The 25,878-nt window shown below is 58.1% G+C and overlaps 1 protein-coding gene across 12 annotated transcripts; it reads left to right on the top strand.

The window, feature by feature from the left end:
* The first annotated feature begins 4,322 nt into the window (after nt 1-4,322).
* On the top strand, nt 4,323-24,947 carry TLE3 (TLE family member 3, transcriptional corepressor). Of its 12 annotated transcripts, none has more exons than XM_085233725.1 (20): nt 4,323-5,230; nt 5,314-5,414; nt 5,533-5,596; nt 6,362-6,406; nt 11,585-11,647; nt 11,766-11,840; nt 16,153-16,354; nt 17,032-17,048; nt 18,963-19,082; nt 19,307-19,357; nt 19,443-19,598; nt 19,703-19,835; nt 19,964-20,145; nt 20,770-20,846; nt 21,008-21,257; nt 21,850-22,097; nt 22,328-22,475; nt 23,260-23,410; nt 23,659-23,735; nt 23,877-24,947. In XM_085233725.1, the coding sequence occupies exons 1-20, from the start codon at nt 5,207-5,209 to the stop codon at nt 23,982-23,984; spliced, it is 2,292 nt and encodes a 763-aa protein (XP_085089851.1). In that variant the 5' UTR covers nt 4,323-5,206; the 3' UTR covers nt 23,985-24,947. The 12 variants fall into 12 exon arrangements, with proteins under 12 accessions (XP_085089851.1, XP_085089850.1, XP_085089847.1 ...); XM_085233724.1 differs by having other exon boundaries at nt 17,029-17,048; XM_085233721.1 differs by having other exon boundaries at nt 17,029-17,048; nt 19,964-20,160.
* The last annotated feature ends 931 nt before the right edge of the window (nt 24,948-25,878 follow it).

The raw sequence follows: 25,878 nt of genomic DNA, 5'->3' as shown, positions 1-25,878 counted from the left end.
GGAGGGCAGGTGGGGGCTGGGGGTGCTGAGAGCCCATGGGCAGTGCTCTGGGGGTTCTCAATGCCCAGCAGTGCCCAGCACCACCCAGCAGTGCCCTCCGTCCCATCCTGGTGCCATTCCTGACCCCTGGGAACCTATCTGGGACCTTCCCATGCAAAGCCAACGCTGTCCCTACCAATGGTCAGACCTTTGCCCACCTCACCCCTCCTGTCCCGAGGGAGGGGAAATGGGGAGGATGGCCCTGCAGGGTGGCACAGGCACTGCCCAAAGGCATCCTGAGGAGCATGGTGAGGTCCATGGGAGTTTTTCTGGTAGAAGCAACACATGTGCTGCTGCGGTGAGGCCATGGTTCATTGCCATGCACAGGGCTGCACCAGGTCCAAAGCCTCCCTGTGGCTCTTGGTGCTGGAGCTGCACGTGGGGATGTGGGGATGTGTGACCTCAGCAGAGCAGCGGGCACAGCTCTTCCCAGACTCCTGCACGCTCCCTGTAGGAAACCCCACGTCCTTCCCTCGCTGCTTCTTTTAGTCTTGATTGCTGTGGAGCAGAGAAAAAAGTCACAGCTTAAAGGATTTGCTCCAAAGAGGACATAGGAGGACGCACGGCTGTGGTGCTGCTGCGTGGCTCTGCTCAGAGCGCCCCAAAGGGAATGGCTGACGTGCTATGATTTCCCCATGGCACTGATTTCCCCACCCCCACCCCACGGATGTGACCCTATGGCTGCGGGACGATGCAGGAGCAGAATGGAGCCCGTCCTGCAGAACCTCACTGCCAAGAGCAGATAAAGCCAAGCATCCCCCCAAGCAAAACAAACCTGCTGATAGCCCCCCCCCCAGCTCTCCTCCTTGTTAGCATGCATCTCACTGCTTTCCCTGCTTTGAAATCCTTGTTTAGATAAACTTGAAAGCTAAAGGAAATTTGGTAGCAGCGTCCAGCCCAGCATGGAGGGCAGAGTGTCACCCACAGTGCAAACACGCTGTGCTGCACTGACAAAGCAGCACATTGCCTTCGTGTTGGTGGATCCATCTGCTCTGTAAGGGAGAGAAATGAGAGGGGGATGAGGGCAGTGCTGCTGGGCTGTGCATGGGCGACTCGCTCCTTTCCCCTGCTGCTGTCCCTGCATCCTAATGGCAAATTGGTGTGGGCAGATGGAGCTGTACTGAAGCCTTTGGAATTGTCCTGTAGGATTAATGGGGTGTGCAGAAGTGAAGAGGGAGGCAGAAAGTATGGAAACACCATACATGTTGGTTGGGACCCATTTTCCTGTCAGGTTTGATGCGTTTCCCTGCAGAGAGGTGAGGCACAGCCTGCCTAGCCACACTGCTCTCCTTCTTACCCTCATTTCTCATGTCCCCACACCAGACCCCGCAGCAGGGTGTGTGCAGCCACACCAGCCGGGTGCTGGGAATTGGGCTGCAGCTTCCCCGCAGGGTCCGGCTGCAAAGGGGAAGAGCAGTTTCCCTGAAGAGGCGGCACTGCTGCCGGGACAGGATGGTGTCACAACCCTCAGCTTTGGCCCTAAGCAGAGCGGAGGGGGGGAGGGAGGGCAAAACCTCTCCTGGTGCCATGGGCGCAGCCAGGGACAGCCTGGTACCAAGGCACACCTCAGCCAAGAGCTTTTGGGTCTTTGGGGAGTCCCGTCCCGCATCGCCCCATAGAGCACAAAGGGTCTCACCTCCGGTTGCTCAGCCCTGTGGTCCCCACTGCTGCACTCCAATGGGGAGCTGTGTGGTGTCAGTGCTGTGTGTGGGGCAGCTCTGAGCAGCCCCAGAGCCCTCATCCTCATCCCCAGCCCACCCAAAAGCAGCACCTGGGCCCTGAGCTCTGCTCAGCAGCGCAGCCGGGATGGGAGCAGGCAGACAGTGAGCACCTCTTCAGGGCAACTATGAAATAAAAATCAGCATTTATCCGTCAAGTATGGCCAGGGGAGGGACACTCAGCAACGTGTTCCATTTGCATCAGTGAAACTCAATTTCCAGAGCAGAATGGAGTGCTCTACGTGGCCTTGTATGGTGTGGTTCCAGGAGCACGGCTGCAGCCACTCTGTGCTTTGCACTGCTTTGCAGAGCAGGGCAGCAAGGGGTGGCTGGGATGTGTGTCACTGCGCAGGGATACTCAGCCATTGACAGCAGCCCCACGTCCCCTCGTTGCCCGGGCCTTCCCCTGCTGTGCAAAGTGAACAGATCTATGCAGAGTCTGGAGTGGGTGTTGAGGCCAAAGTGCAGCAGCGAGGAGTGCTGCAGTGGATGTCTGCACCCTCTGAGGAATGGGGGTCTGAAAGCACTGGGTGCTGAGAGCTCGGCGTGTGAAGGAGCTCAGGGTGCTGAGATCTCCATGGGAACAGTGCTGGGACATCAGGTTATGGGGGTGCACGGTGCTGGGAGCTTGGGGCGAGTGGTGCTGGGTGCTCAGAGAGAGCAGTGCTGGGTGCTGGGTGCTGGGAGCTGGGGATGCACAGCTCTGGGCGCTCTTTGTGCTGGAGGTCCATGCTGCTGGGAGCTGAGGGTGCTTGGGGTGTGCGATGTTGGGAAGTGGGAGCTCGGGGTGCTGGGAGCTCAGGGTGCACAGCACTGAGAGGTGGAGGTGCTGGGAGCTGAGGGTGCCGGGAGCTCGGAGTGCACAGTGCCGGGTGCTTGGTGTGCTGACAGCACCGGGTGCTGAGAGCTGAGGGTGCTCAGGGTGTGCAGTGCTGGGAAGTGGGATTTTGGAGTGCTGGGAGCACAGGGTGCTGCGTGATTGGGGTGCATGGTGCTGGGGGGGGAGCTGGGGGTGAATGGGGCCGCGGTAGTGCATGGGGCCCAAGAGGGCCCGAGGAGGCTGTGGATGCCCAATCGCTGGAAGCATTTAAGGCCAGGCTGGATGTGGCTCTGGGCAGCCTGGTCTGCTGGTTGGTGACCCTGCACATAGCAGGGGGTTGGAACCAGATGAGCATTGTGGGCCTTTTCAACCCAGGCCATTCTATGATCCTATGATTCTATGGGGCCGTATGTGGAGCCCTGGCATACAGAGCCCTGCCTGGCAGCGCTGCCTGAGACACTACGGTCAGAATAATGCTGAGCGGGGCAATTGTGATAATGATAATAATGATAATAATGAGGATTATGATAATAATTATAACAATAAATAAAAACAGAGAAACATAGCATAAGAAAAAATGAAAAAGATTGAAAGAGGATTTTAAAACGGAAGGAATATAGAGTAAAAAACCCCGATCCCGATCCCGATCCCGATCCCAATCCCATCCCCCCCCGTCCTGCCCCATTCACAGCACAGCGCGTCCCGCTCCGCCCTCTCCGCTCCGCTCCGCGTTTTCCCGCCGCTCCCCCCTCCCCCCCTCCCCGCCTGTCCCCACGTGGGGCCCGCACGGCGCGGACCAATCAGAGAGCGGCGTTTGGCTGTAGGGCGGGGAGGCGGAGAGCGGCCGATGGGGGCGGTGGACCCCAACCCCCCCAGCGCCCCCTGCGCGGGCATTGCGCGCTATTTGCGCGGAGCCGAATTGCTGGGGGGGTGGGGGGGTGTTCAAACCGCACTGTGCTTCATGGAGAGCGGCACCCCCGTATGTACACAGGGGGGGGGGGGAGGGCGGGGGTAATACTGTTGTGATCATCGTAGCTCGTAATTATTTCTTTTATTCTTTTTTTTTTTGACCGTTTGTTATTTCAATCGCTGCGCCTCATTAACACGGAGAGAAAAAAAAAAAACCCTAAAATTGCCCTTTTCCACCCCAAATCAAACCCCTCCCCCTCCCGCCCCCCCCTTCCCTTTGTCCCCCCCGCAGCCGCCGCCTGGCTGCCGCTCCCACGTGGCTTTGATCGACGGCGCGCCGCTCGGAACCAATGGGGCGGCGGGAGGGCGCGGCGCCGCGCGCTCATTGGTTGGAGGCGGCGGGGTGGGAGGGGCCGCATCCCACGTGGGGCCGCGCGGGGAGGGGGGCGGGGGGCCGGGAGCCATTTTGCGTCCCCCCCCCGCGGCCCCGACCATTACAGAAGGAGGGGTGGGGGAGGAAGCGGCCAAAAGGGTTCAACGAGGAAACGAATTAAAGCGAACCGAATCGGAACCAACGTCGAGTATCGCGGGGCGTCGCGGAACGGGGCGCGCGAACCACGCGGGGCTCCGCGCCGCCTCATTGGGCCGCGCCGACGGGCGCAACGGCGGCGCACGGGCGGCGCGTCCCGCGCTCCCAGACACAAGCCGCCATTGTGACGTCGCCGGAACGGGCGCCCAATCCGCGCGCTCCCCCTCCCGCCCCACGTGGGTCCGGCGCGCGGCCATTGGACCGGATCGGCGGGGCCGCGCGTGGCTCCGCCCGCTTTCGGGGGAGGGCGGGGGGCGAGGCGGGGGGGGGGGGGGTGCGCGGAGCGCTCTGGCGGCGGCGCGGGGCCGCGTGCTCCGGGCGCACAGTGCGCACAGCGCGGGGCGCCGCGTTACGGAACCGCCGAGAGCAGCGCGCGCCGCACCGCACCGCACCCGGCACCGCACGGAGCCGCGCCGCGCCCCGCCATGCCCCGCGGAGCTCCTCCGGGACGCGCCTGAGCCGGGGGCGGCCGCCGGGGCCGCAGCGCATGGACGCGGCCGCCCCCCCCGCGCCGCGCTCCGCACTCGGGAGCCTCGGGAGCCTCGGGAGCCCCCCCCGGCGCGGGGCAGCGCTCAGCGCTTTGTTGGGAGCGGCCGCGGCGCCGTAGCGTTGTTGGGAGCGGCGCCGCCGGGAGCGCGGTTCGGGCGCGGGCGGCTCTTCGCTTTGTCATTTATTTTTCGGTTTTTTTTTTTTTAATTTAATTATTTTGTTTTTTTTTTAATTATTTTCTTTGTATCTCTCGGGTTTTTTTTAATTTTTTTATCGGCTTTTTCCTTTTCGGGCGGATTTTATTTTTTTGGTGTTTTTTTTTAATTTTTTTTTAATTTTTTTATTTTGTTTCTCTCATTTTTTCACTTCTCGGAATTTCCGCCGCCCGCCCTTTGATTCCTCTCCTTTTGTTATCCTCAGTTCTTCCTTTTCCTTTTCCCTCCTTTCTGTGGTTTCTGTTATTATTATTTTTTTTTATTCCTTTCTTTCTTTTTCTCCCCCCCCCCGCCGTCTCCGCTCCTCCCGTCCCGAACTCCTTCCGGGTGGGCGGGGGGGGGCGACGCACCGTCCTCTTTCCCCCCCCCCTCCCCGGACCCCCCTTCCCCCCTCCGCTCTTTGTTCCGCCGCCGGCCCCCCCCGGCCATGTACCCGCAGGGTCGGCACCCGGTGAGTCCCAGCCCCCCCCACCCCTTATACTTCCCCTCCCCCCCCTTTGTGCCCCCCCGCTGAGCGCTGTGCCCCCCCCCCAGGCCCCCCACCAGCCGGGCCAACCGGGCTTCAAATTCACCGTGGCCGAATCGTGCGATCGGATCAAGGACGAGTTTCAGTTCCTACAGGCGCAGTACCACAGGTACGGCGGGGGGGGACACGCGAAAATATTCGGGGGGGGCGACGAGACGACATCGGGGCTTGGACCTTCCCCCTCCGCCCCCCGCCCTCGCAGCTTCTCATCGCTCTGTGTTTTGCAGCCTGAAAGTGGAGTACGACAAGCTGGCCAACGAGAAGACCGAGATGCAGCGCCATTACGTGATGGTGAGCGGTGGGGGGGGGGGGAGAAGGGGGGGAGCACGGTCGAGGGGGTGGGAGTGGGGATGGGGCCGGTGGGAGCGCCTGGGGGAGAGCGCGATTGGAGGGGGGGCACCGGGACCGGAACGCTGTGTTATGTTCCTCCTCCTCCCCTCCCCCCCCCCCCCCCCAGCAGTGCCTTCCTCTTGGGGGGGTTCTGAAGGGATCCTCCCCCTGGAAGAGCGCAAAGCTGTGGCTGTGTCCTGTTGGGGACACCCCTGGCCACCCCCCCCCCCGTCTCATCCTCGAAGCCATTTAGGGACCCCCCCCACACTCCGTTTCAGAATGATTTGGGGACCCCCGACTTCAAACAGTTGGGGCAGTCTCTTAGCAATTGGGATCCCTTCCTCTAAGCAGTTGCTTCCCCTCCCTTCCCCCCCCCCCAGCAACCCGGAGACCCCCCCTTTAGCAATGGGGACCCCCTGAAACGGTTTGAACCCCCAGCAACTCTGGCACCCCTCCCACACTAAGCGATATGGGGAACCCCCCCGAGCAATTGGGACCCTCCAGCAATTGTCTGCCCCCGCAGCCACTCAGGACCTGCAGTAATTGGCCCTCCCCATAGCGCCTGGATCCTCCCCCCGGCCCCACTTTGTTTCCTGGGAGCAAGGGGGCCGACCCCCCCCCCGGGTGCGTGCTGCTCCTCCAACCCCGTGCAAACAGCCCCTGTGTTCGAGCAGTCCCAATTCATGCCGCCTTTGTTGTTTTCCCTTTCTTTTCTCCTCCTGCCAGTACTACGAAATGTCCTACGGGCTGAACATCGAGATGCACAAACAGGTGAGCGCCGGTGGGGGGGCTGCTCGGGCTGCTTGTAGGTGACAGAACGGGCCCTGATGGCAGCAGTGGGTCGGCAGCGGTGCGAGGTTTGGGGCGATGGCATCCGCGTGGGGATCTGCGTGCATTGGGAAGCAGGTTGCGTTTTGCAAGGAGCGACCTCGTGCAGAGGAGATGCGTGCTGCCAGGGCTCTGCGTGCACATCCCGGGGCTGCTGCTCCGAGGTTGCAGCCCTGCTTTGAGCTGCAGGGCGCACCCAGGGCGGTGCATCACTCGGTGCCGAGGAAACCGAGCGATGTTTGGTGCTGTGTCGCTGGATTTTGGGTTCGCCTCGCGTACCGTTTGCCCCATAGGGAAAGCAGCGCGGGGTGCGGTGCGCTGCCTTGATAAGATTACAGCTAAAGAGCCTCGGGGCCGCGGGCACACGATGGTAAAACTTAAAGGAATAAAGTTATTATTGCAATGAGAGCCGATTACCGGCGCTGCCGCTGGCGGGCGGACGCGGTTCTGGTGATGCACTCAGGGCAGGGCTGGGCAGCAGTGCAGGCACGGCAGCAGTGCAGCTCCGCAGCGCTCTGCTCGGCAGCAGCACCGGAGCAGCGTTGGCAAAGGCTGAGCCGTGCACGGCTGTGCTCCCTGCTGCAAAAGGGCAACGGCCACAACTGCCGCTCAGGTGGCGTTGGCTCAGGGTTGCTTTTTGTTAATTAATCTATTTATTTGATTTTTTTTATTATTATTATTAAATATTGCCTTCCCTGCGGCTGATCCCAGCAGGTGTGCGCCCAGCCCCTGCCGTGCTCTGTTTCGGGTTGCTTGCTTTCTCCTGGCTGCCTTGGCTTCGCCCTGTGCGAGCGCACGGAGGTGTTGAAATAGAGCACGAAATAAGGCAGGGAAGCACGGAGCTTTTCTGCCGATGGCAGCGCTGGAAGCGGTTGTTATTTCCCGGAGGTTGCTTGCATGCGAGAGCTGATTGGGGTATGGGGGGGGGGGGGCGTTTGCATGGCCGGGTTGGGCTGCTCCGCTGCGCTCCGTGCTGCGGCATCACTGTGTGCCCTAATGGTGCCGGGGGGAACCCGGTGGCAAAGTGGGGGTGGGGGCTCAACACCGGAGCACCCCCTCCTCCCCCCCGCCCCCGGTTGCAGAGACCCCCAGCAGCCCCATGGCTGCGCTGCCCCCAGCCCCGGCTGACCCGCTTAGCGGTTGACTTGTGTTTATCTGCACACAATCAAGTAGACTGAAGTGCCTGAATTATTCATGCGGTGTCCTGCCCTCCAGACTTGACTGCGTGTGATTACATCTGCTCGAGACAAACATTGATGGATACTTCATCTTTAAGCAAAAGGGGATTGTCTGGCTGGGGGCTTATATAACAGATTATCTCTTCGGCGCTGAATATTAAGCGCTTCGTCCTCGCCCCGGCTGCGGTGGCGGCTTTTTTTTTTTTCCTTTCTGCTCCGTTTCGTGTCTTTCGAAGGGAGGAAAAAAAAAACAAAAAAAACGTAGTAATAATGGGACTTCATTAAACAACTCCGTATGTGGGGAATAGTCGGGAAGTGACGGCGGTGCGGCGCTGCTGGGGGGCTCTGCTCGGCGCTCTTTGAGCGGCAGAGCTCCGTTTGGGTTCCTCGATGCCCCGCAGGGACCCCTCGTTCCGGGGCTCTGCGATCAAAGGGTGCAGTGCTTCCTGAAGAGAAGCGTGTGCTGGGAAGGGGACCTGCTGGCAGGGTGTTGGAGTGCTGTGTTTTGGGACCGAGCCTTCCCGGTGCTTCGGAGCATCCCCGAGCCACGCTTCCCCGAGAGCAGAGCCTTCCTTTCTCCTATGGAATATTCCAGGAGCCCCGTGCACCCTGCGCTGGGAGCAGTGGATGGAGCTGGTAGGGCGGGCCGCGGTGCTGGGGGGGCTCTGCCCTCCGCGCCCCCTCCCCGAATTTAATTCTCATCAGCGCTGCTCTCCACTTTGCTAATAACGATAGCAGCCACAAATAGCTTTCAACATGCCATTGACAGCCCGGTTGGAGAGAGCACTTGAAATAGTGGTAGACAGCTGAAAGTGCCCATAATTGTGTGCCGGAGTGAGAACCACGCTGCTCAAGGGCCTGATTTCCATGTGCTTACGGAGACAATCTCCCGGCTTCAGCAGACGCTGCTGGTGCTGTGCGGGGGATGGGGCTGAGCCCGTCCTTCTGCCCTGTGCGTGGGGCAGGGCGTCCTCCTGGGGAGCCGGGTGGGTTTGGGGTGAGGGTGATGCTGGGCTCCCCCAGGAGCGCTGGCGGGTGGTTGTTCTTTGCCTGGGAGCTGCAGCGGGATGTGAGCTGCTATCTGTCCTATTGTGCTGGGGTTTGGGATGGCGGTGAAAAACCTAAATCGTGCTTTTAAAGACCACACCGGTGCCGCCTTCAAGGGGAAAAAGGCCGGGCCAGCTGTGCCATGCGCCCAGCCTCGTGGCTCTGCTGTTGTCCCACCTGATGCTGGGATTGGTTGAGATTTGGTCTGACGTGACCCCAAAATCCTTTCTCAGATGGCACTGGGGATGGCTCGCTCCTTGGGGCGTCCCGTTTCCACTCGGACCTTCGGGCAGCTCCTCTCAGCCCCACTCCCTGTGCCCTACGGCGTTACTTAACCTCCCTCTGCCCTGCCCAGGTGTGGGGGGGGCCGGAGGGGCACAGCTATTTAGCACCGTGCCTGCAGCCGGCGCCTGCCCGCTCTCTGCCCTCAGGGCATGGGGTCGGTGCTTGATTTACAGCCGGCATCCGTGTGTGCTCTGTTGTGCCAGCCAGCCGGGCTCCCTGCAGCGAGGCACAGCCCTGGCAGGGATGGGATGGGGATTAGTCAGGATTTCGGGTCCGACTCCTCGCCCTTGCCTGGGGCTGCCTTGTGCGTCCCGGGCTGTCCTGCCGAGTGCCCCTGCCCTGCCCCCCCCCCCCCCCAATACGGTCCCTGCTCTCCCCCAGGGCTGCGGGTGCAGCAGGCGGTGCGTGCCGCCGCCGAGGCAGGGATGCGGGATGCGGTGCCTGCGGTCGCCATGGCAACCCCGTGCTGGGAATGGGGAATTTTCATAGCTGGAGCTGCCCGGTGGTGAATGGGCCCCGGCGCAGGGCAGTGCTGGGGGTGAAAGCCTCCCCAGCTCCAGGGCCACCCTTTCTGCCGCCAATGAAACGTCTCATGGAGATAAGTGGGGCTTCACGTCTGCAGAGCGGGTGTTTGGAGGTTACTGGATCTCATGTGAGCAGGAAAATCCATGGCTGTAAGCATCGTATCTTAGCCAGAAGCACCCACTTGTTTCTTGGATCCCCCGTGGGAAGTGTCTTTGCAGAAGGTGAAGCTTTGCTCCAAATCTTGGCTGGAAATTGGGGTAAAATGGACCAAGAGGGCAGAGGGAGCTCCTGGTGTGGATTGCTGAAGTGGGGGTGGATTGGTGGTACCCAGAGAGCACCCAACACCTCCTCCCTGATCTCTGCATCGTGCTGGGTGTGGGGTTCTTCCATTTGCACCCAAATGGCTGTGGCTAAAGGTTGGGTTTGCTCTGGAGCTCACCAGCACGAAGCCCTCAGCAGCTGCTCCTGTGCAGCACTGAGAGCTCACTGCATCCCGACCCGCCGGGCATCAGCAGAAGGCGTAAATATTTAATGGAAGCACAGTTTATATATGATCTGATCGATGTATGGATGCCAAAGCAGCCATTAAGGTGTCCCTATGGCAGAGCGGCGGGCAGCGCAGGCCCTGGTGGGGCTGTGGTGCACTGAAGGGCTTGGAGGGGTTTTGCAGCGTTACCTTTATGGATGGAGCCCTTCTGTGCTGGGAGCATCCTAAGTGCCGTGCACGCTGTGTCTGTGCATTCGGGTCCATTATGGCCCCGGCTGCAGCTAATGCACCTGGAGCAAATGGAACAGCTCGGAGATGCCTCTGCCTCGAAGCAGAGTGCCAGCAAATTCCCTTGATCTCCTCGAGGGCTAAGAAAAGCAGCAGGTGAAACCCGAGCAGCGACGCTTTCTGCAAAGCTGGTGGCCAGAAATACTGTGGGTGCTTTGAAGCCTAAACAGGCTCTGCCTGGGTGCTGGCTATAGGGGCCTGGGGCTGTCCGTGCTGCACTGGTTATCCCTCTGCTTCTGCCTGGTTCCTCAAAGCAACGTTGAGTTATTGAGTTGGTTATTTTTTCCCCCCTCCCAAAACGCAAAATTAGAGTTTTCCCCTCTGAAAGCTAAAGAAAGAGGCACCGCAGTGGGAGAGACGTGCCCCTGCTGACGGGAGGGATTTGCAGCCTTGTGATGGTGCTCCTGCCTGCTGCCATGGGCTGCACCCTTACAGCTGCTCAGGAATTACTTGGGTTGGAGTAGAGGATGTTGTAACTGCAGCAGCAGGGCCGGAACACGGGGACTTCCGTGGGTCTGGGGAGCTGCCCCCCAGAGGGCTTTGCCTGGAGATGCTCTCTGTGGGGCATCAGCCGTGGTCTGGGCACCCCGACCCTGTAGGAGTTGCACCCCTGGGGCTGAAGCACGCGGTGCTGGCTTGCCCCAAGCCTGTGCTTGGGTTTTTAACCAGATGAAAATGTTATTCTGGGTTAATGGAGACGTTGCAGAAACCACAGTTTGACAGCACGGGCTGTTATTATTAAACTCCTAAATAGTGTGGTCAGGCTGACAGGTGTAAATGGTTACGGGTTAAATTTCTGGAGGGTGATGTAAGGAGGGCAGAAGCAACTCTGGCATCGGTCTGGGCTGGGGAAGGATCCTGATGAGATCAGAGCAAACCAGAGGCTCCACGTGGCTCTGGCTGGGGCTCAGTGCTGGCCAGGCATTCAGTGCGTGGTGCTTTGTGTGTGCAGGGGTTTCTCGTGCAGCAGTCCCTTACGGAGCAGCGCTGGGGATGGAGCTTTGCAAGTGCCCAGCAAGCATCTGCACGTTGCCAGTCCATCCCGACCTTCTTGGTCCTCCTTCCCAAACTCAGGCTGGTGTGAGGCTGCTTGGGACGCCTGGTCCCGTGATAGGAAAGGACCCAAAGCACCAAAAAGTGAAAGAGCAGCTCCTGCCCTGTGCGCGTGGGTGTGCTTTCACTGCCTCTTTTGGGAGCTGCAGTTTCCCTTGGTGTGGATGGGGTTATGGGGGGGGGGGGGGGTGCACGTGGCTGCTTATTGCAGGAGCTGTTTTCTGCTAACTGTTGCTTCTTCTTCTTCCCTTTTTTCAGACAGAAATTGCTAAAAGGCTGAATACCATTTTAGCACAGATTATGCCTTTTCTGTCACAAGAGGTAAGGTGTCCCTGGGCTCGTTTCCCATGAGCAAAACCCACAGGGGTGATGGGGTGTGGGGGGGTCCCGGCTCGGTGCCCGCATGCCCTGACCCACACGCCTGCCTCTGTCCCTGCAGCACCAACAGCAAGTTGCACAGGCTGTTGAACGTGCCAAGCAAGTGACAATGACGGAGTTGAATGCTATCATCGGGGTACGTGGACTTCCCAATCTGCCTCTCACCGTGTGTATACCCCTTTTATTCCTATCATTTACCATAACCAGAGGCAACCCTGCGCTCGGGCGGCATCAGGGGGGGGCAGCAGCCCGAATCCGACCGTCCCCAAATCCCTGATCTGGCACCGAGCGATGCTGTGGCGCCGCTCCCCGATTATCCCCAGCACTGGTGCAGCACCGGGAGCCCCAGCACCAAACGCCCACATCCCCAGGCTGGGACTGTGCCGGGTTCCCACTCCCCGCAGCCCCCCAGCCCGGGTTTGCCTCTGCTGTACTGTTGATGTGAAATGTGGTGCACGCGTGGCAGAGCTGTTCCATGCATTGACCTTTACCCACTTGAGCGTTACGTGGATTTTAAGACTAATGGGTTTGAGTATCTCTGTAAGTGATGTAACGTGTCCTCAGCCATGCAGCAAGCCCACCCGTGCTGGATCTCCTTACTGTGGATAGCAGATCCCTGATGGGCATCCCGCCTTGGGAGCTCTTTGGCATTGGGTGTCTGTTTCCAAAATCACTGATTACTATTATTATTATTTTTTTTTATTTTTTTTTTTTGCAGCAGTGCTTTGCACTTCTTTCTCCCTGTACAAGGAGACTTCTTCACCTGTTAGCATTTAACCCGTGCTGTTGCGTGGCTGTGGAGGGAGAACCTGGCTCCTCGCTGCTGCAGTGGGAGCACAGCTCTGTGCACCCTGCAGAACCCAGGGGCTCTGTAGGCATTATTCCATTTTAATGGGTGCTCTGAGTGGCTGTGGGTGGGAGGCTCTGCTTTGGTTCACCGCTCGAAGCCGTAGCGTGAAGTCAAGGCAGCTAGAGGCAGATATTGGAATTCAATTAAGGTAAATGAGCGGGGCTCATGACCCCCATTTTCAAGGTAATTGCTTCCTTGGATCAGCGCTAACACGAGTGTCACCCCGTTGTTAAGCAGCCAGCCATGTAATCGTTTTGCCTGACAAAGCTGCACGAGGCAGGAATTGGGGGCAGCGAGGAGGAGAGCGTCGCAGCTGAGCTTGGCCCTGTGTGCCCAGAGCATCCCGCAGCAATGGGCATCCCATCCTGTGGGACTGGGCACGGCCGTGGGCATCCCGCCCTGTTCTGATGGGCACGAGCATCCCATCCCACACACTTGGGTTCTGTTGGTGTAATCGTGCTCCTGGTGCTGTGAATGTCCAGGCAGGGCTATGGGGAGCCCAGTGCTGGGGGTGCTGCAGGTGTACTGCCCATCTGCACCAGTGCCCTGCTGCAGGTGCCAAAAACCAAATTGTGACGCATGGAAAAAAAAAATGCGCCGAATCGTTCAAACCTTTTTTTTGCCCCTTTCGAGGTCAAGAACTGTTAATTTTATGCATCTAGGCCATTGTCTCACAGTTCCTCTGCTTCAGGCTTCTGTGAAATTGAGCCCTTGATTTGGTTATAGCTCTGGAAATGATTAGACTACTTTACTAAATTTAACGCAAGTGGTGAACTTAAGTGGTGAACCATTAAATCGGTTAACAAAGGCATGAAGCATGATGTACATAATCCAATTAAAAACACTCTACGTATGAGATACTCCTTGCCAGCCTTTCTCATCAACCGTAACCTCTTCATATCTTACCCATATTTGCCTGGTGCACACCGAGAGACCCCGGGAGGGAAGCGCAAACGTCTCCGCGCCGTGCATCCATCGTGGCTCCTGGTGTGGGCTGGGATCTGATCCTCAGATGCTCTGGGAGCAGAATTTGGCCGTCTGCCTGCGCTGGGTTTGCAGCACCGTTGCAGCACTGTGCTGCAGGGTGGTGTCTCAGGATTTAAATGCGACGTTGAGTGCTGGCTGCAGGTGGAATGTCCAAGTGCGGAGCGCTGGTCTGCATCTGCCCTTTATGTTGGGGCAGTGCTGGAAGAAGCAGCTTTGACCTGGAAGCAGTGGGACCGCTACTGCCCTGCATCCCTGCGATTCCTGTGGTGCTTTGTCAAGCAGAGCTGGGGCTTGCAGCCCTCCGCCCCTGGCACCAGGCACCCCTGTGCAGTGTAGCTCCAGCTATGGGGCTGCAGCTTTGGGAATGGTTTTTTGGCGATGGAGCTCCTGCAGCTGTGCCCGTGGGGCTGTTGGGAAATCCCCATTGATGCGGGGTTTGAAAACCACCTTTTCTGGGGATGAAAGGAAGCTGGAGAAGGGTGGCACTTCTCAACTGAGGAGCATCGCCAAGGCCTGCTGCATCCCACCGCTCTGCTGTGCAGGATTTCCCTGTTCTGCGTCCTCCAGGAGGGATCTGAGCTCCGTGCTGCTCCTGCCTCTGCAGGGGAGGAAAATGCCCTCTCTGTGTTCTTCGGATCCATCACAGGACGTCGAGCCTTGGTGCTCATTTCCACACCTCTGCTGATCCCAGGCAGCTCAGCAAACCACAGGATGGATGTGTTTGCCACTAGCTTAATTAAAAAGGGAGAACCAGTGTTTTTCTGCTCCATTGGAGGGAGAGGCTCAAAGGGCTGAGCCGTCCTTGTTGTGCCCCACCTAAGCTTGGCTGTAGCCGGGCTGTGAGCCCTGATGCTGCATGGAATCTGCCTGCTGTCCCATCGGGATGCTGCTGCTGCTCCCTGGATTTGGTCACACTGTCCCTGCTTGTGCCCACTCAGGAGGAAGCGTTGGATCTCAGTGCTGGAAAGCGACCAGGGCTGCTCTCCAAGGGAATGCGCAAGTACCGTGGCCTCAGCCTTGCTGAAATGGGTGGAAAGACAGTGAGGTTGGGATTGAAGAGAGCCCTGTTCCTCCTGCCCTGAGGTGGGGAGAATCGATCCTGGGATGTTGGCACAATCTGGCAGTGCTAGGAGCACTGGGGACGGCTCTGGGCATTGGGTCCTGAGGATGCTCCCCCTCTGCACCGTGGATGGAGCGGCACCGTGGATGGAGCAGTGCCATGCAGCAGAAGCCAAAAAAATAAAAAGCTGCGTTGGAGAGGACCAAGTGATTTATGCTTTTTCTCTACCAGCACTGTGGATGTCTAATTGCCTTCTGGATCTGGCTTCTGCCACAGCTGAGACCTTTGCACTGCCCGGAAGGAGCTGTGTTTGCAGATCGTGCATCTCCTCCCCCTGAAACTGCAACTGCTCGCTTTCCTGTCCGACTCTGGGGCGCGTCCTGGGTGGATCTCCCCAGTGCCTCCCACGAGGGTGCAGGAGGTGGGCAGGGGTGGGTCACACTCAGCTCCATCCTCATCAGTGCCCCTCCTCACTGCCTCACGGGGCTGCTCCTGGAGCCAGGGGCTGGGTGGGACCCGAGAGGGTGTCTCTGTGCAGGGGACTTTCCAGAGAGCTGCATCCCATGCAGCGCTGCAGCAGGTCCTGGTCGTTTGCAGTGTGCACAGAGCAGTGTGCAAGGAGCTGGGTGTGCACTTTCCTCCTGCACAATGGTGGCACAGCAGGTGCAGAAGTCTCCTTATGGGCCTTTCTTGGCACCCATGGGCTTATTCCCATTCTTTGCATTTCCCTGTTGCATTTTATGAGCTGTGGGCTACATTCTCTGCACTGCCCCATGGGGCTGCACTGGGCTCGCCCAGCACTGCAGAGCACACAGCGGTGCATCCCCCAGCACTGCCAGGTTGCTGGAAATATCCCTGATGCAAACACAGCCTCCTCCTTATAGAACCATGCATGTGGGCTTTTCTGGTTTCTTGCAGTCGTTTGCACCAGGCTGTGCTGCACTGCATTGCTGGGAGCCTTGTGCTCCTTGGGCATCGTGGTGCAGCACAGCCCTGGCAGTGGGATAAGGGCTGTCTCCTGCCTTCACCTTGTGGAAACTGTAGCACCGAAGGCAGCCTGCTACCTGTAACCCTCTAACTCCAGTTCAGTTTGTTTTCTTGGCACTTGACACAGCAGCATGAGGGATGCTATTCCTTTTTTCCCTCCCTCTCCCCGCACTATGCCCACCTCCAGCTGCAGAGGATGGGGCTGTACCCGTGGCTCCAGGATGCCTGGTTGGGGAAAGGGTCACCTGCGGTGTCAGCTGCTGGATGCTCTGTGCAGAGCCATTTTCTGCGTGCTGGGCAGCGTTTACACTTACGCTTATTTCCATTGAAAAGCCAAACGGTGCAAACCTGCAACAGCAATTCAGATCGCCTTGAATGAAGGATGACCCCCACACACTGACAGACGTGTGCAGGGCACACGGGGCCGTTCCCCCCTCCCCTGCTCCTGCTAACCCAGTTCTCCTCGCAGCCGGCCGAGCGGAGCGTGAGCGCACCTCGAGATGCAGCCCTGCTCTCTCCGAGGCCGTGCCCTCTCCCCGCTCACCGCTGCTCTCATTGCAGCAGCAGCAGCTCCAGGCTCAGCACCTCTCCCACGCCGCCCACGGGCCCCCGGTCCAGCTGCCGCCGCACCCCTCTGGCCTGCAGCCCCCCGGCATCCCGCCCGTCACCGGCAGCAGTTCGGGGCTGCTGGCGCTCGGCGCGTTGGGCAGCCAGGCACACCTGGCCGTCAAGGATGAGAAGAACCACCACGACCTGGACCACAGAGGTGAGAGCTTGGCCTCCCAGGGCTGGGGTCACCCCGAGCAGCTCTCTACGGATGCCCGATAGTCACAGTCTAGCTTGTTTTCTCTTGTTGTGAGTGATAAACAGGCCTTTTTGGAAGGGAAAAACACTGCGTGGGTTCGGTGTTTCCATGCAAAGCCACCTGTGTGTTAGCACAAGGAGATAATGGGCTCTTCCCATTAAGGCCCCGTTTGCCCGGTGGTCCCCCTGCAGCACCGGGTGCGTTTGGGCTGTTCTCCCTTCGGAAGGAGGAAAAAAGTACCAGTGGCAATTATCCAGTGGCATGCTTGTCTCTGCGTGGGTCTGAATAACCCAGCAGTCCCCATGGATACTGGGTATCAATGGCCAAGCATCCCACAGCGGTGGGGGTGGGCACCACTGGCACGTTGGTGACTTTGTGGGTGAAGCCCTCAGCTCGGTGCCGTCCCCGTGTGATTCGGTGCATCTCCTCCGTGTGCTGTGTGTTCTACAAGGGGAGAGGGGGAGGTGGTGGGTGAGGAGGGGAAATGGGGTGGAGGAAATGCTGGAGAGCCCGGATGTGTTCTGGGTGCAGGCAGCAGGCTGCGGCGGGGGCTCTGTGTCCAGCACCCGTTCTAACTGTGATTTTTCTCTCTTCCCTTTGCTTTGGCTGTGCCCTCTGACCCCAACCGCTGCCAGCAGAGCGGGACTCGAGCGCGGTGAGTGCAGCACCTCCTCCCCATCCCAACAGCTCCGCTTCTGAGCGCCGTTTTGTTTCAGCTCTCCTTTGAACAAGCGAGCCCTGGGGTGTGAGCCCCGAGGGGTACCTTTGGGGCTGAGCCTAGGGAAAAAGAGAGAAAAACAGGCCAGATTCCCCCGCTGGCTGTGCCAGGATGTTCCCCCCCCCCCCCCCCAGTGCCAGATGTGTGGGGTCAGACCTCCCCCACTGCTCTGCTCTGAGCTCAGGTCGCGACTGAGTGAGCGCCGTGAATGGGCGCAGCCGAGTCAGCGCGGGTAAAAAGATCCGTCGGCGATTAAGAAAGCTATTTTATTCCTGATCACTCTTCTATTATCTTGGGTCATCTAATCTGCCAGGCTGGTTGGGGCTATTATGCCACGTTAAGTAGGACTCGGAAGGTCAAGCAGTTAACTAACCAGCTAAATAACCACGGTCGAGGGCAGCCATCACCTCCAGCACTGATTGGATTCTTTAATTTATTTTTTCCCTTCGCCCCCAGCACGGCTCTCCCTCCGTTGTAGTGGGGCTGGGGGGGAGGGAGGGAATGCAGCCCATATCCCCCACCCCATCCACCGTGCTGCGGGGGGGGCTCTGGGAAGGCAGGGGGGAAGAAAAGCACTATTGAATGGGGAGAGGGGAATTGGGCATCATTAACCTGCCCACGTGGGGAGGGGGCTGTGAAGGATGGGAGCGTTCCCAATCTATAAAATAAAACGCGGGGTATTCCCCACGGAGGTTTAATGCGTGCGATAATCAGCGTTAGTCATTCATATTTTCCTAGCCTTGCCTGAGCAATAAAAAATATTTAGTTTCTTGGCGGCGCGCCAGCAGAAGGCTGAATGGATCGATGCCTCTAAATGCTTGACATGATTCTCTGGTAGCTGCGAGGTTTTTTCAGCATGACTGCCTGAGAAGAAAGACCCCGGTGTTATCCAAAGCTGCTTATTGGGTAGCGAGGAGAAACATGAACTGCTTTAGTTCTCCCTTTCAGACGGGGAAGAAAGGCGGGCGGAGGGGCTCAGGAAGGCGGCTGCTTAGCAGGGGCTGTGGGCTCTGTGATGAGATGCAGTGATGGCGATGGCTCCTGTGGCTGTGAGGAGCTCAATGCAGCACAGGGCCGTGCTTCCCGCAGCTCTGGCACAGCTCTGAGCTGCCATTTTTGCTCCGTCCCCATGTTGGGGCTGTTCTGGGGAAGGCAGCGTGTCGGATGCGTCCCAGTGGGTGCACAAAGCTCTGCCCGCAGTGCTGGGCTGCAGGAAAAATGCTGTTGATGTGTGCTTTTCCAAATGGTTTTGAATGCTCTCTGGCTTGGCGGTGCTTGGCTTAACCGAGGCTGAGATAAAGCAGCTCCTGGCAGCTCTGCCCCTTGCTCCCCTAATAAAAACTGGGGATGCAGGTCATGGCTCTGCAAAGACTGCAGGCTCCCTGGGGCCGGGCTTCTCGTGCAGAGCCCTGTTGGGCTGCAGCCTGGTGCTGGGTGCATCCGTGTTGGTTGCACAATGGTGTGTCTGCATTGGTTCAATGGGCGGATGGTGCATCCACGTTGGGTAGATGGCACATCCGTATTTACCAGCAGCCTCCATGGGTTGCAGCAGCTGCCGGGGAGCTGCTCTATTTCCTGCTGCTTCCTAGCAGGATTTTCTCTTTTTGACAACAAACAGCTCCTCCCCTTTCTCTGCTTTGGTGGCAGACAGGCTCAGGTGCCAAAAGTAGCCCATCTTGAGGTGATGTTCAGTGAGGACGTGTGGTTTGGGCCAGGGATCTTGCTCCACTGCTGGGGTTTTGCAGCCTAGGGGTGCTTTGAAGACTCAGTGCTGGGCAGAAAGCTGTTGGCTGTGCCCTTAAGTCCCATTCCCTCATGCATGCAACTCAGATGCGTTTGCTGTTATTGCAGAATAACTCCGTTTCACCCTCGGAAAGCCTGAGAGCCAGCGAGAAGCACCGGAGCTCCACAGACTACAGCATTGACTCCAAAAAGCGGAAAGCAGAGGAGAAGGACAGCATGAGCCGATATGTGAGTTATGGGGGGGTTCCTCACAGCCCAGGGCTGCGAGCTGCCTGGGGATGTGCCTGCATAGTGCAGCACGGGAGTGCCATGGGTGGGGGCAGGCTGGGTTTGGGCAAAATCTTGCCAAGGCTGTCGCTGTGCCCTGGGGGTGCTGTAGGGGGATTCAGCTCCGTGGGAGCAGCCCCAGGGCTTGCAGCTCTGCAGGGCTGTAACTTAATGCTGTCTTTCAGGACAGCGATGGTGACAAAAGCGATGACCTCGTCGTTGACGTCTCCAATGAGGTGAGCCAAGGGGTGTTTTTGGTTTCACTGCTCTGGGGGTCCCTTGGGTGGTGCTGGGGTACGAGTGCTTTCTCCTGCCTTGCAGGACCCTGCAACCCCCCGGGTCAGCCCGGCCCACTCCCCGCCTGAGAACGGCCTGGACAAAGCTCGTGGGCTGAAGAAGGGGGATGCACCCAACAGCCCGGCCTCGGTCGCCTCCTCCAGCAGCACTCCTTCCTCCAAGACTAAAGACTTGGGCCACGTATGTGCCACGCTGTGCCCTGCTGCAAGGCTCTCCAGAAACCCCCTGGCAGCTGAACTTCATGCTTTACATTTTATTTTTTGGGTTTTTTTTCCTGCATCCAGAACGACAAATCGTCAACGCCTGGACTCAAGTCCAACACTCCCACGCCGAGGAATGATGCCCCGACCCCAGGGACGAGCAGCACCCCGGGGCTGAGGCCGATGCCCGGCAAGCCGAGTGGCATGGACCCGCTGGGTGGGTACCACAGCTTCCTGGGGGGAACCTGGGACCTCACCCCGCTCAGGGTGCTGGGGATAGGGAGAACAGGGTGGCACGCACCCATCACCCCGCATCCCCTGACCGCATCCCTGACCCTCCCACAGCCTCAGCCCTGCGGACACCCATCTCCATCGCGGGTTCCTACGCAGCCCCGTTTGCCATGATGGGGCACCACGAGATGAACGGCTCTCTGACCAGCCCTGGTGCCTATGCTGGCCTGCACAACATCCCCCCGCAGATGAGTGCCGCAGCCGCCGCCGCCGCTGCCTATGGCCGGTCGCCAATGGTGAGCTTTGGAGCTGTACGTAGCACTTTTAGCTCCTTTTCTCCCTCACGGTGGGCGCGGGGAGGCTTGGGGCGGGGGGACTGCTTGGTGTTGAGGTTGAAATAGGCTCCTCACCCCATGGGTTTGGGTTGGCTCAGGTTGCGGGATGCAGAAGTTGGGGTGCACGCTGTTGGGATGCTGTGTGCCCCGTGGTGTTGGTGGAGATCTTATGCTCTGCCCATGAGAATAACTCCCTGCATGACCACTTTCCCCTGAGTACTGATACTGATAAGTCCTCATTTGTATACTTCAAGATAAAAAAAAACGGTCAGAATAGGAATTAAACTACTTGCAATTAATACAGAGATCGGGATTTTAGTTGCATTGGGGCGCAGGCTGCCTGTCCCAGGGATGTGGGAGTGATGTGGGGAGGGTGAGCAAGTCCTGTGCTGACTTTTGCAGGCCCAAAATGCTGTTTCATTTCCAGATCAGTGCCCTTACTGGTGTGTGTGTGTGTGGGGGGAGGAATAGTTTTAAGCCATTCAGCAGCAATATTGAGGACAAATGGGGGTTGTGGGGTTGCGGGGCTTGTGGATGGGATGCTGACGGTTGCCATGCCCATCTTGTCCTCACATCTTTCAACAGGTTGGCTTCGACCCACACCCGCCCATGCGGGCCCCTGGCCTGCCCACCAGCCTGGCATCCATCCCCGGAGGGAAGCCGTAAGCACCGCTTGGTTTTCTGTGGGGTTTCACGTGGGAGGGAACTGCCCACATCGCTTGGGGTTGGCCAAGCAGCGGCGGCCTCAGCGCCACCTGCACGCTGCATTTGCAGCAGGGCTGTTTTAGGGGCTCACCTCTGCGTTTTTCCTCCACTTTGACAGAGCTTACTCGTTTCACGTCAGCGCTGACGGGCAGATGCAGCCAGTCCCCTTTCCCCACGACGCCCTGGCTGGCCCCGGCATCCCCCGGCACGCGCGGCAGATCAACACGCTGAGCCATGGTGAGGTGGTGTGTGCCGTCACCATCAGCAACCCCACCCGGCACGTGTACACAGGTGGCAAGGGCTGTGTGAAGATCTGGGACATCAGCCAGCCGGGCAGCAAGAGCCCCATCTCTCAGCTGGACTGCCTGGTAAGGCGCGGGGTGGGAGGACCTGCAGTGTGTGTGAGCTGTGGTGTGTCGCTGCTGGTCCCCAGGAGTGATTGAGAGCCTTTGTAGGGCTGTTGTAGCAGCCTTCTTAGAGCCCTTGTAGGGCTGTCTAGCTTGGAAAAGCCCTAATGTCGTCGTGTCCAATGGCTGTCCCACCTCCACCAGGCCTACCTCTAAACCGGGCCCTCATGTTCGACATCTGTGTGCTGTTTAAATGCCTCCAGGAATGGGGTCTCAGCTGCTACTCTGTGCAGCCAGTTCTAAGCCTTTGTGCCCATTGTCATGAAGAAATTCTCCCTAATATCCAAACTAAAGCTCCCCTGGTGCAACTTGAGGGCACGTCCTCTTGTTCTCTGGCTTGGGAGAAGAGAAGAGAGCAATCTGCCTCGCTGCAGCCTCCTTCGAGGTTGTTAGAGGGAGCGGTGAGCTCTCCCTTGAGTCTTCTCTAGGCTGACTAACCCCAGGTTCCTCCCTTGTCCTGCCGGCCACCCTGTATTTGATACAAGCCATCCCCATGCTTCCTCTGCCTGCCCCCTTTGCACTAACAGCATCTCCACCTCTCTTCCTCCTGCAGAACAGGGATAACTACATCCGCTCCTGCAAGCTGCTTCCCGACGGCCGCACGCTGATCGTTGGGGGGGAGGCCAGCACGCTCACCATTTGGGACCTGGCCTCCCCCACACCCCGCATCAAGGCTGAGCTCACCTCCTCGGCGCCCGCCTGCTATGCGTTGGCCATCAGCCCCGACGCCAAAGTCTGCTTCTCCTGCTGCAGCGACGGCAACATCGCCGTGTGGGACCTGCACAACCAGACCCTGGTCAGGTGAGTGGGAGGTGCCCAGCGTGCTTGGGGTGGGGAATGGCACAGAGGTGCCACCTGAGTGTTGGTGCACGTGGTGAGATGCTCTCCTGGTGGAGCAGAACCGTCAGCAGTCAAACACCGAGCGCGGTGTGTTCGTAGCATCCGCCCTCAGTGCTACCTGTGTGGGGTGTGCCGTGCGTTTTGCCATTCTAGATGTGAATTGTTACTATATTACTATTTTTTCTTCTAAGGCAATTCCAAGGCCACACGGATGGTGCCAGCTGCATAGACATCTCACACGATGGTACGAAGCTGTGGACAGGAGGACTGGACAACACCGTGCGCTCCTGGGACCTGCGGGAAGGGCGGCAGCTGCAGCAGCACGACTTCACCTCCCAGGTGGGCACAGGACCCTCAGGAAGGTCCTGGCCTCATGCAGCCCTTGTGAGGGGTTGTCCATCGGTGGGCCAGGTTGCAGGAGCTCAGTGTGGTGATGGAGCTCTTCTTGCTGGACGGGTGCCCTGCACACCCCTGCCTGGCTGTGTGTGTGCATGCTCCAGGTGCCCTGAGTGCAGTGCAAGTGTGTTTGAGGCAGTAAGGCTCTCTGGTTCTGGATTTAGCCCCACTTTTGTCGCTTTTTCATGCGGTGCAAGACTGGGCTGCTATTAAGAAAGCAATGCTTGCATAGGGTACCACGTGGCATTGCAAAGCTGGATGTCCTTGTGGTTTCCAGCCCATAGCAGCCACAACTTGGAGCTCTGTCAGCCTTGCTGTCTGCCCTGAGGTTTCCAATTCTGGATGTGCCAGCTGCGCTGCCTTCCCTTGGCTCCCCATGTTTCAGCATCAGAAATGGCAAGGGGGTGTTTAGGAGGACAGGGCCACATCCCTTGCAGCCTGCCAGGCTGCTGCTTCTCAGGCTCGCTGGCCTTGCTGTCAGCTCTATGGGCACAGCTGCCCCATTAAAACCAAGCAGAGGGCTGCAGGCTTTGGGTTTGAGCTGGAGTCCATGCACAGGTGCAGCTTTGCGTATAATTGCACCGAGGTGAAGGAAGAGCTGGCAGTGGATGCTCACCTCCTCTCCCCTGCCCAGCTGGGCTCTCCCAGTGTCAAATTCTGGCATCAGGGCTTGGGATGCTGCGGGGCCGTGTGTGCTTGCAGGTGCCAACCTGTTCTGTGCCCCCAGATCTTCTCGCTGGGGTACTGCCCCACGGGCGAGTGGCTGGCAGTGGGCATGGAGAGCAGCAACGTGGAAGTGCTGCACCACACCAAGCCTGACAAGTACCAGCTGCACCTGCACGAGAGCTGCGTCCTCTCCCTCAAGTTTGCCTACTGCGGTGAGTGTTGGCAGTGCCACGGCGTTACTGCTGTGCGGCAGCGCTGCTCTGCCTGCCCATGGGAACCACGTGGGGTGAGGGGTGTGCAGAGGGGTGAGCAGCACCTCCAGAAATCCTCCCGCTTTTTTCCAATGGCTCCGATTCTCCAAAATGCCCAAACTGTGCAATGTGAGCTTGGGGCAGGGAGCTGTATGGCCACCTGGCTCTGCTCATTGCCTTGGGTGCTGATGCCATTCCCACGTCTGCAGGCAAATGGTTCGTGAGCACGGGGAAGGACAACCTGCTCAACGCATGGAGGACGCCCTATGGGGCAAGCATCTTCCAGGTAGGGGCTGCTTTGCTGAGGGCGCGGGGGCCGCCCGGTTCTTACAGCACCACCACGAAACCACACTGATCCGTTTCCTTTTTTTTTTTTTTTTTTTTCCCTCTCCGTTTCCATCTTATCTCCCCATTCCTCCACCCTCAGTCCAAGGAATCCTCGTCGGTCTTAAGCTGCGACATTTCAGCAGATGACAAATACATCGTCACGGGCTCTGGGGACAAGAAGGCCACAGTCTACGAGGTCATCTACTAAGGGGACGCAGTGGTGGTGCCGCAGGCTCGGCGCTGGAGCGGCGCTCGGGGCAGCACTGGGATGGGATCGCTCGCTGGAGCTGCACCTCCGTGCCCGCCCGGCACCCACATGGATTTATTTGGAGGTCTGCAAACATGGCACACACGTCGAAGCCCTGAACGAATTTTTGGTTTGGTTTTAGGGTTTTGGGCTATTTTTTTTTTTTTCCCTTTTTTTTTTGTCTTTTTTTTTTTTTTTTTTTTGGTTTCCTGGTTCTTTCCATCTGCGCTTTGGTGGCACTATAAAGGACTTATTTTTTATCGTGACTTTTTTTTTTTTCTTTTGGTGCATCCCGCATTAAGACTTGTGAAAATTGTAAATACCGGACTAGTACATAGCATGGGAAGGGTGGGGGACCCTCCCGGTACACTAGGTGTGTATTTTCGTCTGCTGTAATTGTATTCCACTGATGGTTTTGGTGGTGGCAATTTTTATTATTATTTTTTTTTTTCTCCCCACCCCCTCCCCTCCCTCCTCCCCCATTGCATCCATTTGGGATGCGACCCGGACGTGCAGCGCGTAACCGGACTGAGCAAAGTGTCCTCTGGTGAAGTCGTTCCTCCTGTGGTCCCCGTGCGTTGTTCGGTGTTGTTGTGCGGACGCTGTCGGGGCTGTGCTGAGCTCGGTCGGATCCCCGGCTGCTGCCGGACGTCGGCGACACAATCACGTTTTTATATGGATTTTTTTTTTTTTTTTGTGCTCGTATGTTTGAAGAAAAAGGGGAAGCCCACGATCCGGGAATCATCCGCTCGAGCCCTTCTTGGTCTTCGGACATAAAGCAACGAGGAGTGATTTCAAAGAAAGCATAGTAAAATTCAGCTCAGGGAGCCACGAAAGATAATAGCAACTTAATGTGTTTTGTATTCAAATGAAAGTAAAGAATTAGAATTGATAACCTTTAAAATACAGTTTTTTTAAAGCAAAGTTGACTAACAAGTAGGGTTTGTGTGTGGTGGGGGGAAGGGGCTTGGGTAGGGTCCTGTGGCTGTATGGGCTCGTGTCTGCTGGTCTGTAGGTCCCGAAGAAGCAACACCCATCCCCGCACAGGCCTGCGTTGCAGCATTTTGTACTAAAGGGTTTAAAAAAAGAACAAGAAAACGGGAAATAAAAGTATTTGTGTAGCAGAAGTGCTCACCCTGTATTGTAGCATACGGAAGAGGATTTTGATACTACGTTTTTTATGGATTATTTTTTAATTGTTCCCCCCCCCCCCCCCCCCCCCCTGTTGTAACCCAGTGGAGGACCGAGGAGGGTGATGGTGATGTGGGCACTGCTGTGGCTGCTGGGGAGATGTGCTGGGGCAGAGAGAGGAGCTATGGTGGGAAATGGCCTTTCCCCTTCAGAATGGTGCTTCTGAGCTTTTTTTTGCCTTTTTCTGTGCAAAACCCAAGGGAAGAACCCAGGCTGATGGGTGGCTGCCCTGCGTGGCTCTTTGGTGTGAGCCCAGATTGAGGAGCTGGGATTGATCTGTGCGCTCATTACCCACTGAGGAAAGGGGAGAAATGCTTTTTAAAACTGCATCAGAGGAAAGGTTTGAAAGGGGGTTGGGCTGAGCTAAAGGACTGCACAGCCCCATCCTGCAGCTCTGTGTGCTGGGCTGGGCTGCACTCGCAGCCCTATGGAGCATCCTCTGCTCTGTGGCACTGGAAGGGCTCGGAGCACCCCTGGGCTGTGCCTCCAGGCCAGGCTTTGCCTGCAGTGGTGCTTTGTTTTCCTCCAGCCCCCCTGAGGAACTGTGCATAGCGGAGCTGGCAGCGGGGCGCTGAGTTGGACCTCTCCACTTGACACCAAAGTATGTAGCAGAACCTGTACAGCTGTTAATAACTACAACTGGCTTTTGTATAAAAGGAGAGAG

This window comes from Meleagris gallopavo, chromosome 12 (genome assembly GCF_905368555.1).
Source record: "Meleagris gallopavo chromosome 12, MGAL_WU_HG_1.1, whole genome shotgun sequence".
Classification (NCBI taxonomy): domain Eukaryota; kingdom Metazoa; phylum Chordata; class Aves; order Galliformes; family Phasianidae; genus Meleagris; species Meleagris gallopavo.
The sequence above is the reverse complement of the archived record's forward strand: the minus strand, read 5'-3'. Positions and strand labels throughout refer to the sequence as shown.